General features: G+C 50.0%; 3 protein-coding genes across 3 annotated transcripts; all 3 read right to left on the bottom strand.

The window, feature by feature from the left end:
* Positions 1 to 2015: 2015 nt before the first annotated feature.
* Positions 2016 to 3818, bottom strand: LOC111257626. Its single transcript, XM_022827551.1, has 2 exons — positions 2144 to 3818; positions 2016 to 2024 (listed from the first exon to the last, which is right to left on the bottom strand). Exons 1-2 carry the CDS (start codon positions 3308 to 3310, stop codon positions 2016 to 2018), a joined length of 1176 nt encoding a protein of 391 aa, XP_022683286.1. The 5' UTR covers positions 3311 to 3818.
* A 1231-nt stretch (positions 3819 to 5049) lies between these two features.
* On the bottom strand, positions 5050 to 8280 carry LOC101782187 (F-box protein At5g39450). The gene is made up of 2 exons (XM_004972357.3): positions 6343 to 8280; positions 5050 to 5474 (listed from the first exon to the last, which is right to left on the bottom strand). The coding sequence occupies exons 1-2, from the start codon at positions 8010 to 8012 to the stop codon at positions 5471 to 5473; spliced, it is 1674 nt and encodes a 557-aa protein (XP_004972414.1). The 5' UTR covers positions 8013 to 8280; the 3' UTR covers positions 5050 to 5470.
* A 1833-nt stretch (positions 8281 to 10113) lies between these two features.
* Positions 10114 to 11892, bottom strand: LOC101778580 (indole-2-monooxygenase). The gene is made up of 2 exons (XM_012846950.3): positions 10900 to 11892; positions 10114 to 10799 (listed from the first exon to the last, which is right to left on the bottom strand). Exons 1-2 carry the CDS (start codon positions 11857 to 11859, stop codon positions 10167 to 10169), a joined length of 1593 nt encoding a protein of 530 aa, XP_012702404.1. The 5' UTR covers positions 11860 to 11892; the 3' UTR covers positions 10114 to 10166.
* Positions 11893 to 12283: the final 391 nt, after the last annotated feature.

Genomic DNA, 12283 nt, shown 5'->3' with positions numbered 1-12283 from the left:
GAGGTGAGCTAGCAGGCCGGCAAGAGAAAAGATAGGGAGGAAACGAGCTGGGCTGGCTCCAGACACGGCCGGCCACTAGTTTGTGTGCGTGCGAGGAGAAAACAAGGAGCACAAGAAGACGGATGCTAAACAGGTCCAAAGCAAAGCTAACATGATTGGCTTCCAACATCTGCTGAGCTTTTACGTGAAAAGGAGAGAGAGAGGATTAGCAGTTTACACCGAGCTGGCTGAGTTGTGAAAACCTCGGGTGTAAGTTAGAGTTAGTCATGTTAGATTTTTATTATGCTATTTATATACTAGCTTTAGTTTGTATTTTTTGATCTAATCCAAAAATACAAACTTACCTTTGAGATCTAAATTAAATCAAATAAAATCCAAATCACTTGTGCAAGCATGTTTTAAATTTAAATGCATAATTTAATTACTACCTTTTTCAATTTAGAGGAAAGAATTGAGGGTTGACCTTAAATTTTACCAAGTATTTATATGCTTCACATAATCAAACAAAAAGTTTTCATTTTTGCAAAAATTAGCACAATTAATATCACTTAATTTTGAGGGATATTACACTTTTGTCATGATTTAAAGTTGGCCCGTGAATAAAAGGGCTTTAGTCCCGACGCAACCCTCCATGTCTCCGTACACACGAGTGGACTTGTTGAATGATCGGCTCAGAAAGAGTGCCTCGCCTTCAGGTAGTGTATCACGATCCGTGACTGAAACCCATCTGCCAGCATCGATGTCCGCCTTGAAGATCTCGACCTTGCAAGTGTACTTGGGGTCAAATGGAGATGATTCATCAGCAGCATCTGCAATTACCTTGAGGGACACTGAGAATAGCTTCCTGTGGTACCGTAATCCCAGAGAGTTGCGGTGTTGTAATCCCAGAGAGGTCTGTCGGGTGCCCGCAACGAGTACTGCCTTCGGAGCTCCTGGATCTTCGGCTGGATCCGCTTCCACACGAACTCAAACTCCACGATGGGCGCCCCCACCGCGACGGGCGATAGTGGGGGTATGGGCCCCGCAAGCGCTGACACCGACGTGAGGAGGTGCTCAAGCTCACAGTCGGCGGCCATGGCGAGCAGCGGGAACGCGGGGCCTGACGGCGAGGAGGAGAAGGAGGAGAAGCTCCCGGTGCGCGGCCATGGCGAGCGCCGGGCGTCCGGGGGCGGTGGATGGAGGTGGAGGGATTGCGCGAGTGTGTGCGGGAGAAAAAATAGAACGGGATGAAACGAACCGGTATGTCCGTAATTTATGGTAGATGGGTAATTTTTTACCCTAAAATCACTTGAAAACAGGGGAAGGTGCGTTTTGTTTTGTACTGGAGCAAAAGTAACTTTTGGGCAAAAGCACATGTGGCTTTTAGGTTAGCTTTCGACTTTTGCAAAAGTAAAACCAGGTTGAAAAACTCAATCAAATGTACCCTAATAAACTTGCGGACGCAGACTTAACTATAAAACTGTTGTGCAAGGTCTGGAAGCAAGTACACCGCGGAATTCAAAGTATTTCTTCTGACCACCTCGCACAGGTCAAGAGCATAGTTCGTGGCTATTCCAAGAAATCGTACGAAGATAAAACCTTTTCTTCGCTACTGTCATCATCACAATGAGGTGACATGATTTAGTAGCTCATATAAGATGTAGGCATGTAGCGTCTAAACGACTTTAATAGTTCGGCATGCACCCACCCATCAACTTTCAGTGCTCTCTTTTGTAAGGATTAATTCATTGTTTATTGTTGGCTAAAATGATGACCATGAACATATTCTCAAGAGTTTCTGTGTCCGTTTAAGACATTTGAAGGTTAAAGAAAGCACCATCAACAAGAAACAGATTTGTAAACACAGAGGGAAGGGTCAATCTCCCCCTATACGGATGCATTGAACAAACTATTATTGATGCTTTGTTGTTGCCTTCTAACTAGTTCTAGTGCTGCTTGTGCGTCAAACCACGAGTTTTGGAGGGAAAAGCCATGTCAACCACTTATCATGAGTCTGTTTGCTATGCCGTGGATGGCTAAACGGCCTGCAAGATGAGGATCTGGTGTCGAATACTTGGTCCACATCCACAAAATATATGCAACCCTCCTTCATGTCTCCATACACACGGGTGGACTTGCTGAATGATCGGCTGAGAAAGAGTACCTCGCCTTCAGGTAGCGCATCACGACCCGTGACTGAAACCCATCTGCCGGCATCGATGTCCGCCTTGAAGAGCTCGACCTTGCGAGTGTAAGGGGGGTGAAATGGAGGTGATTGCACCTGCCGCCTCACCATGAGCAACTCTTGGCCGCCGCATGACTCGACAAGCAACCTACTGGTCGTGATGTAGTCCTTGGGTTCATATGGCACCTCCTCGTCCACCCCATCCTCGTCATCGCTTGGAACCAGCTGGCCATCATCAGGATTGAAGCTATCAGCTGCCTCATCACCGGACTCTTCTCCATCATCGGTATCGTAGTCGTCATCCATCCAGCTCCACGGGTCTTCTTCACCATCAGCTAACGGATGCCTGATGACTCGCTTAAAATTGGGAACAATTGGACTCCCGTCGTCGTCGTCGGCAAGGTCGAAGGCGACTAGGTCCTCATGTCGTGTGATCCCGTAGAGTTTATCTTTGAAGAAAGCAACATCGAAGACGCCTAGGTAGGGAAGCACCCAGCTCCCCTTGCCGGGGCGGCACAGGATGATGGTGCAGTTGTCGTTGTTGGTGGTGACGGCGACGAGGTCATTAGGACTAGCGGAGCGCATGAGCACCTTGCGGATCTCGAACGTCTCGTTGACATGGCCGGCGATGGAGTCGAGCTCGGGGAGCGACACGGTCTTTTCGTAGAAGGGGTTGTGCAGCAGGTAATTGTGCTCGTGCTTGACGTCGCTCCTGGGCTCGGGGAATTTGCCGTCGCGGATATACGCGTCGAAGCTGTTGGTGCGCCGGAACACATCGTCGGTGCAGTCGAGAGCGAGCCAGCTGTCGGTGGCGCCGAGGCAGGTCACGTTGCGAGGCAGGCGGGAATTCCGGTTGAAGAAGACGCCGGTGTCGCCGATGGTGCAGAAGGAGCCATTGGGGATCACGATCCACGGCATCGCCTCCTGCTCTTGGTCCTGCAGCTTGCACGCGACGGCGGAGTGCCATGCGCGGCAAACGGCCCGTAAGCGGGCGACGTCGGCGTCGCAGAGGCAGGCGACGATCTCGCCGAGGACTTCCGGCAGGAGATCGGCCCACGCTGGAGGCGACGGCGATGCCATCGTCGAGCTTCTTCTTACAATATGTGGATTTGAGCAAGGGATGTTTGATATGCAATGCAATGGCATCGTTGGATATATATAACGGCGGTGCGGACCAGAAATAATGAGTTGGAATCGTTCAAGGACTCTTATCCCTCTTGGGATTCGGATTGGAATTCACGATCTTTAGCTTGGATTCGTCTCGTAACCCGGCTTCTCACCGTCGATGTCTCCGAGTACCTCCGTTTCCGATCCGCGTGCAAACCCTGGCGCAACCCGTGCACCGGCGACCCCAGCTTGTCCGGCGGCGGGCTTGACCTCCGTTTCCGATCCGCCCTGGCGCAACCCGTGCACCGACGACCCCAGCTTGTCCGCCCCCGATCGACACTGGATCGCGGCCTCCCACTGCGCATCCCCGTCGCGCCGCCGCCTCATCAACATCTGCACCGGTGCACGCGCCGAGGTCGACCGCCCGGAGCTCCTCACCCACCACCGCTTCGGCGTCTTCGATGGTCTCCTCGTCCTCTGCGACAGGGCCACCAGCGCCGCCGTCCGCGTCCTCAACCCTCTCACCGGCGCCCTCACCATCACCGACGTGCCGCGGTCTTCAAGGCCTTCTTCTATACTAGCTCGATCGGAACCACTCACGGAAGAGGAGATGCGCCATTGACACACTCCCAAGATAGACGTCCCCGACCCCTCAGCAATCAATGACACCGCCAGCAGAATTATTCACGATACAGGATGGTGTTAGCTAGTTTACAACGAATGAGTTTATCAGGCAACTGCACAGAGGCAAAAGAACAGGAAAACATGATAAAATCCAGACCAGCTACTTCACAGGCCTGCTAGTCTGTGTGAGTCGTGACCATTAAAATCTCACAGGCCCAAAAACTGTGACGGAATATGATGGACCTCCTCGGGACAGTTGAACTCACATGCACAGCACATATAGATGATAAGGCCCTGTGCACATTTTCATTGCATAGTTACCTACACTAAGAACTAGATAACTGTGCCGGATAAGTATCATAGGGATAAACTCCTGTCTCATATGATAAAACTCTCTCTATTAATTACCCTACCAAGTCAGCAATTTTGTTAACGTGGCATTGAATTTAATGCTATGAAATTCCCCATTGAGACTGGCTTATCCCAACTCATAATGTTCATAAGTACTCCCTCCATCTATATGTTTATAAGGCATGATATGACATGGTACGATATTCCAAATAACATTTTGACCATTCATTTTTCTTATATTTTATTGTTTATGATTCTTGTATTATATTATTTATAGAATCATATTATATTGTTTATGGATATAAACTTATAATCATTGTAGAGTGTATTTGATTACGAATCTAACCATATAAAGTTTACATTATAAAAATAAAAATTTAATAGTCCAATTATTGGTCAAATATTGCAAAATTTGAATCTTGATATGCGTGTACGCCTTATAAATAAAAATGGTTTATAAACGGAAGAAGCAGTGTCAATGTTGCCAAATCATCAAGACATCAACTCTAGAAACTACACCTTGAACCCATGATTTCTTGACATGGGTCCGTAATAAATTTTCTCTCCTCTCTTCCCTCTCTTATTCTTCATTAGAGATCGTGTCAACACCATATCTTGCCTGAGATCCGGTTTCTCCATATTTTTACATCTCTCCTCATTCACTCTTTGCCACCTCATCTTTTTGCCTACATGGCACCGTGCATTAATGGCACCGTACTTAATGCTATGAAAACCAGTTGAGGTGCAAGGTTGGGACGGGCCTAACTAGCCTAAAAAAAGATAACTGAATTCTCCTCTCTCTCTAAAAAAAGAAAGATGATAACTGACTGAATTCAGCGACGTCATATGAACAGAACTGTTCCAGGATAGAGTTCGTATCAATCACCTGCATTTCAATAAAGATATATACAAATCTCAAACAAATTTACACTCCAAATGGATTTCATTAATAGCAGTCATGAAAAATAGCTGTAGTGAGGAATATGTGGTGTGGTTGCTATTTCCTTAACGATAGAGTATTGATATTCCTGAAGTATTGCTGCTGTTTTGCTGCTCCTCCTTTACAGCATCGAGAGTCGAGACACATCACCTGGTGACGCCCAACCTCCAGAGAAGCAGGCACATGCATCGCTTGGCAAGGAAGGACAGAACTTGATCCAGAGACCACTTCTCCATTGTTCTGCATGAGGTGATCATTCTATACATCCTCTCCACTTATGGTTTTTACCTGAAGAAAGGTTGTTCATCTTGTCAGATTAGAGTACACACAGTGAGATTATATGCCAAGCGACTAAGAAGTTAGAAAAGGTAATGCAAGGCAAGATGATTTTGATGCCCAAGGATAGATCAGGCATCGCTAAGTTCACACCGAATCAAGTCATCAATACAAGATTACATGATAGAAATGGCATAAAGGTATCCGCATCAGCACTAGTGTACTGGAGCCGCAGCAATTGTTCCAGAACAAGGCTAATTAGGCAGTCACAGATGCATCTTATAGACCACTATTCAACCTTCAGAAATATAATGAGTTATCAGAAGCTTTGCAACTAGTGTTTTTTCAACAATGGAAAGCAGGCTGGCCAGCCAAGGAACATACTGCAGGCAAGTTGAATACACAGATCTTACCAGCAAATAGACATATTTGGCAGTGAGTTGAGTATAGTTCTAGAACAAAAGCAAACTACAATTAAGTGCTATATTTTGCAGGGTACGATGTTCAGCATGCACAGCTTATCAAATAGCAACTTCTTTGAATACTCCCGCACACAACATATCAAACAATAAGAATTAGGCCTACTCTGCATATATTCATATAACAATAATAACAAGACCAGAAGGTTCCGTGAAGGAATATAAAATGGTCCAACCCAAAATGACTTAGCAACAGCACGAGCTTGCTTCTTATGGACTTAAGGCTTTAATGCCACAAACTAGGTGCATCTTCTAACATTTCGTTTTTTTACAGTTGAATTTCAAAGACAATAAATCTGACCAACAGGATAAACACACCAGCAACTGGAAAACAGGACGGAATCAATGCATAACATGTATCTCAATATATAACAGGTGGCAATGTGGAACTGGAAATATACCTGGGAGAAGCCGAACTGCCAGGGAAACCAGTGAAGACGTTGGAGTAAGACTTTGTAAGGTACGCAAAATTTGGTACTGGCTGCAATGCAGGCACACGCTCCCCTTTCTTCAGCAACTCTTCCAAATTCAGTCTTTTCAAGGTGAGCACAGCCCCTGTCTCTTTCCAAACAAACGCAAGCTGACCATCCTGGAGGACAAACAGTGAGCCAGGCTTTGAGCCAGGGTACCTGAAGCCATACCCAGTGGCAATGCCCTCTCCTGCAAAGCCCCTCTCCACATCCACATTTCGGGACTCCCCATCGGTCTGCCATGGAAAAGCCTCTGTTGACGGCTCACCCATCCTTGCGACAAACATAGATGACCCATTCGGATGCACGACGTAGTGTGTTCCCTCCAACACCTTAGTCGCAATCAGCAGAGGCTTCCCCTCGCTGTCCTCCTCGTATGAGAGCAGCAAGAAGAAGAGAGCCTTCCTGGGCTTGCACTCATCCTCGGGTCGCCCTGGAGGCCACCCGAATGTGCCTCCCCACAGCCCGGAGTACTCCCTTCCTGGCACGGGCGGTTGCACCGTGAGCTTGTAGAGCGCAAAGCGGTTGTCATGCATGCTCGGCCATGCACGGTAAGTGGACAGCCGCATTCTCGCGCCGCGGATGCTCAGGCCGACACTCTCACCGGTGTGCAGGAAGTCAGCCAACAGCAGATGTTTGGTGTCGATGTACTGAGTCCTGGAATTCGCTGACACTGATCGTGTCACCATCTGGCGCAGGCCGTTCCTGACGGCCACTGCTACAGCGGAGAGGCTCCTCCGCAGGCGAATCCTCTCCCCACCGTCGCTCGGTGACGACGGCGCTGCCTTCTTCTTGGCTTCTAGTAGGAGCCCCTGGACCTCCGGCGTGCGCACCATGCCCCCGCCAGCCTCCCTGTGCAGCCGCAGCATCGCCTCCCGTCGCGCCGCGAGCACCGGGAGGTCCTCCTCGGAGCGCGCGAAGAGCGGGGCCGCGACGAGGTCGGGCGGGAGCGTGACGCGGCAGGCGTCGACGAGGGAGTCGAGCAGGCGGCGGCGGTCGCCGAAGGCGAGGCGGGGGAACTGGTGCGAGGAGGAGGCAGCGATGGGGTCCTGGTCGGTTTGGGCCTCGAGGAAGAGGACGTTGGCGTGGGGCTGGAGGGAGGAGAGGCGGGCCGGGAAGAGGTCGGCGGGTTGGTGGCCGTGGAGGAATAGGATGGCGGGGCGTCCATGGGCGTCGGCGAGGAGCTCGAAGACGGGTGCCCATCGGAGGCGCGGGGAGAGCTCCTGCGGGATGGCGCGGGCGGCAACGACGGAGAGGAAGCCCGGGACGGCGGCGACGAGGTTGCCGAGCTCGGGGTTCTGGTGGGCCCAGAGGGCGCCGAGCAGCGGCGCGGCGGAGTGGAGGAAGCGGCAGACGGCGAGGGAGGATCCGCCGGCGGCGGCGCGCCAGGCGAGGAGGTGGGGCGGCGAGGGGAGGAGGCGGCGGCACTGCGCGAGCCAGGCCTTGTCGGCGCCGCCGCCGTAGAGCGCGTGGCGGAGGCGGCGGGAGGCGGCGGAGAGCGCGAGGAGGTCGCGGGTGCAAAGGCGCGCGGAGATCAGGGCGAGTACGTCCTCGGGGAGGGAGAGGATGAGGGCGGCGCCGTCGAGGTCGCCGGAGGACATGGTCGGGATCGGCGGCGGCTGATTTGGAAATTTCTCGGCGATATTTCGTGGACAAGCAGGATCTCGTGCCGTGTCGTGTGCTTTGAGAAATGAACGGGGATGGGCCCATCCAAAATTCCAACCACTTAAGCTGCTATCACCCTATCACTACTACCTTTATTACTTTCCAAGACCTCAGAGCTCAAATAGTTATGGCCACTTGGGCAATCTACTTAAAAACGAACCGAGTGTAATTCTATTCAGCTTGTAGAGTTTCTTGCGGTGGAACCTGCCCACCTGGATTTGAGTTCTTCGTTTGGCACGGATGTTCCTATTTTTCTAGATTTATTTTCGGATTAACTGACGTTGTTCTTTTCAGGGTAGGTGGTGTGCCCATCGATAGAGAGGTACATGTGGTGATTTCGTCAATCTCAAGATCTACCAGCTTAATTTTTCGGATGTGGTTATAGGATAGAATTGCATGTATGTATTTGTAGTGGTGAGTGTACGTGCATATATATGAGTATCTATATCTACACTGTGTTTTGAAATAAATGATCTATTTATACCACTCGACAAAAAGGTAACAGTGCATTCACCAAGGATGCAAGGTGCTGTTGTTGCTCACCTAGATAACTCATGGATAAGATTCTTACCGGATAGTTCAACCATGCAGAAGGCACCTCAACAACACCCTAAGGGGGACTAGCTTTTTGGTTATTGTTGCCTACACTAAAGAAAATCAGAATAAGGCTTTTGTTCTAGCCCTTTTAACATACTCAGCCGCAAGGACTACAACAATCTGCCTATTAAGACCACCTTCTACTATCACATTATTCATCACCAATCGCTCCACATATTTTTTCCTTTTCTCACTCGTTTTCTTCTTTCGTATTGTGACCATAGCCACATATACGTGCGACCCTCATCATAACTCTCTCTCGGTCGCGAGTAATCCATAGCCTTGTGCCGCACGCACCCACCTACCATGTTGTCCCTGCGAGTAAGTGAGTGAAAAAAATCATGCACGATGTCAATTGAGGTTGTTGTGGGTGACCATACAAATGGAATTGGTATGGTGGTACTAGAGAAATGGTGCCGGAAGTAGGATTGCAAGAGTTAGCAACTGCTCTCTATATATGTTCTCTAAGTATTTGTTAACAATTGCATAATCATAAATATTTATAGATGTTTAAGAAATAATTCAATGATTCAGATTCTATAACATATAATTTATATATATTTGCACTGGTGGTGCCAGCTGCCAAGTTAAAAATGGGGGCATCTCATCTCGCATGAGACGACGGTGGGCATTGACCGTTCCTTTCTGGGGTCGTCGGGGGCTCCACCTACCTGGATGGCTGCTGCTGTGCGCCGGTCAAAACATACATGGGCCCACCACCCTCCTTGTTGGATCACTGGTTGCCATCGAGTCATGGTCGTGGTGGGTCCCACAGGGCACTTTGTCGAGACAAAAACGCCGGCAAATTCCCTTGTTGGGCTGCTCGATGAGTTTTGCTTGGGCTGGGCTGCTGCAAACTTCCTCTTCCATCCAGTTCCCCAACTCGTCGCACATTGCTAGCGTAGCTGACTAGCTGTTTCTTCTAAAAAAAAAGGTTTCAGCTCTTCAGACATCTCAATAGTGTATACGACAAACTATAAATTGTAGCTGAATTTTCCAAAAGCTCAGGGTAAAACACATCATATACATATATATAGGTAAAAAATTTTCATGCGATTTGAATTGCCACCATTTTTCTTTTCTTCTTTGAGAACAAAAAACCCCGATTATATTCAGGTAAGGCGCATAATTAATAGATTTCTCGTGCAACACACGTTCACACTATCTTCCAGCTCCAAGTAATCAGGCTGTAGCTTGCGATAAGCTATTATACTATTTTTTTTTTGTATACGATGAACTGACAATTAATAATGCTTGCGATAAGCTATTATACTATTTTTTTTGTATACGATGAACTGACAATTAATAATGCTTGCGCTAAGCTATTATACTATTTTTTTTGTATATGATGAACTGACAATTAATAATAAGGTAGGTCTGAAACCATCCAGGGTGTTACTTTAGTATTTGTTTTTTTAAAAGTCTGAAACTTAGAATTGGAATTATAAGATAGGTCCCTAAAAAAGGATCAATTAATATAATGTACATACTAATTAAACTTGTGGCACTACGGGGACAAGGAGGAGCTTGTGTGTGCGATGCACTGTCACCCCGAATGATTCAGTCATGTCAATGCCTTTCTCCGCTAGCTCTAGTGGTAGCTCCCAGTTGAAGTGGTAGACAAGGTTTGCTAGCATGATCTCGGTTGCGGCAATCGCAAAGTTTACGCCAGGGCACATCCTCCGCCCGGTCCCAAACGGCAAGTAGAAGAAGTCATTCCCCTTGTAGTCCACAGCTGCGGCGCTACCGCCTTCCATGAATCGCTCAGGCTTGAACTCCTCCGCGTCTCCCTCCCAGTAGCTAGGATCCCTTGCAAGAGCCCAGCTGTTGACGATGGCACGCGTCCCTGCTGGTATCGTGTAGCCCTCTACGTCGCATTCGGCCATGGAGAGGTGGGGCACGAGGAGAGGTGCCGGCATGTGGAGTCGGAGTGTCTCCTTGATGACCGCCTTGAGGTAGGCGAGATCGTTGAGCTCCTCTTCGGTAACCATGTCTTTTCCCTTGTTGGCTATATTGTTTCTCACCTCGGCTTGTAGCTTGTTCATGAGGCGAGGGTTTTGCATGAGCTCAACCATTGCATATTCCAGCACGATGAATGACGTATCCGTGCCAGCTTCGAACATGATCTGCATACATACATACATACAAACGAGAATCAAATCAAACACTATATGTATAAGCTATATATAAGTGATCGAGTTGGTGGCTGCTGTTCGTCAAACGTACAGCCAGCTGCGCCTTGATATGGTCTCTCGTGAGCCTGTACTCTTGCTGAACAGAGAGCAACACGTCGATGAAGTCGGTCTCCTCGCCGTCGCGTTCCGACGCTGGTGGCCTGCTTGCATGGTCATCGATAAGCTTTTCGAGCAAGTCGTCCCACATCTTGTTCACCCTGTGGGCCTTGGCGCACACCATCCTCTTGACGATGCCCAGCTTCACCAGCGCCGGGAAGTAGTCCTCCACGTTGAAGCCGCCGATGAGCGAGGAGTTGGCCTCGACGAGCTCCCGGAAGAGCTTGTTCCGGCCTTCCTCCCTGAAGAACTTGCCGGACACGGCGTGGCACACGATATCGTTGGCGAAGGAGTTGAGCAGGTCGCTGAGATCCATGGCGGTGCCGGCGGCGGCCGCCTCGCGGATCTTGGCGACGACCAGCCTGACCTCCTGCTCCCGCGCATGGCGGTAGGACCGGACCTTCCGGTTGGTGAGGAGGTGCGCGGTGGAGATCTTCCTGACCTGCCGCCAGTGCTCGCCGTAGGGGGCGAAGGCGACGTCCGTGGAGCCGTAGAAGAGGATGTCGGTGACGGGGGAGTATGCCCGGGACGCGAAGACGTGGTCGTGCGTGCGGAGGACGGCCTGCGCGGCGCTCGGCGAGGAGACGATGAGCGTCGGGACGGCGCCGAGGCGGAGCAGCATGAGGCCGTCGCGGCCGTGCCTGGCGGCGAGGTCGCGGAGGGAGACGTGCGGGAGGGAGCCCACGAGGTGGAGGTGGCCGATGATGGGGAGCCTGCTGTGGGGAGAAGGCAGCTTGCTCAGCAGCTGCTCTCTCTCTCTGGCCGTCGATGGCCGTCGATGGCGGCGCACGATCAGGAAGGCGAGAAGAGGACAGACGATAAGCAGGACGGAGACTACTGCTGCTGGCGCTTGTTCATGGAGGACATGGCGCGCCTGCAACACTATTTGAGCCATGACTACTAATGCTGGTGCTTGTGGCGGTAGCTCTGCTGGTGCAGGTGGCTTTATAGCTGCAAGCCTGGAGGCAGCACCAAGAAGAAGGCATCGTTTCTACTCCATACTTAATTCAGAAAAGTGCAGGCAGACGTACACAGCGACGACCACGGGACACTCCTGATGGTGTCTCTGTCTTCTCACAACTCTCTACACTAAAAACGCAAAGAGACGACAAAATGTCGTACTTCACAGTTCCTCCGCTCCATCGCCCCGTGTTCCATCGATTTGGAGCCCTTCGTGCCTGACACAAGCGGCGACAGGGTCTTTACGCCCTACGAGCGAAGGAACCCTCTCCGCACGCCATAAAATGTCCTTGAAATAGGATAGATGGGTGGCCTTTGATACTTGTTTCCACATGATTATTGTTCTGCTGAATCCAATG

The sequence above is a fragment of the Setaria italica genome, chromosome VI (assembly GCF_000263155.2).
Source record: "Setaria italica strain Yugu1 chromosome VI, Setaria_italica_v2.0, whole genome shotgun sequence".
Classification (NCBI taxonomy): Eukaryota; Viridiplantae; Streptophyta; class Magnoliopsida; order Poales; family Poaceae; genus Setaria; species Setaria italica.
The sequence above is the reverse complement of the archived record's forward strand: the minus strand, read 5'-3'. Positions and strand labels throughout refer to the sequence as shown.

What these genes read in the sequence shown, in the direction of transcription:
- LOC111257626 (XM_022827551.1), bottom strand. Translation starts at nt 3,310, where the DNA reads ATGCCATTGCATTGCATATCAAACATCCCTTGCTCAAATCCACATATT.
- LOC101782187 (XM_004972357.3), bottom strand. Translation starts at nt 8,012, where the DNA reads ATGTCCTCCGGCGACCTCGACGGCGCCGCCCTCATCCTCTCCCTCCCC.
- LOC101778580 (XM_012846950.3), bottom strand. Translation starts at nt 11,859, where the DNA reads ATGGCTCAAATAGTGTTGCAGGCGCGCCATGTCCTCCATGAACAAGCG. An exon ending in ATATCAAGGCGCAGCTGGCT is followed by an intron (nt 10,800 to 10,899) that starts GTACGTTTGACG and finishes GTATGTATGCAG; the next exon opens with ATCATGTTCGAAGCTGGCAC.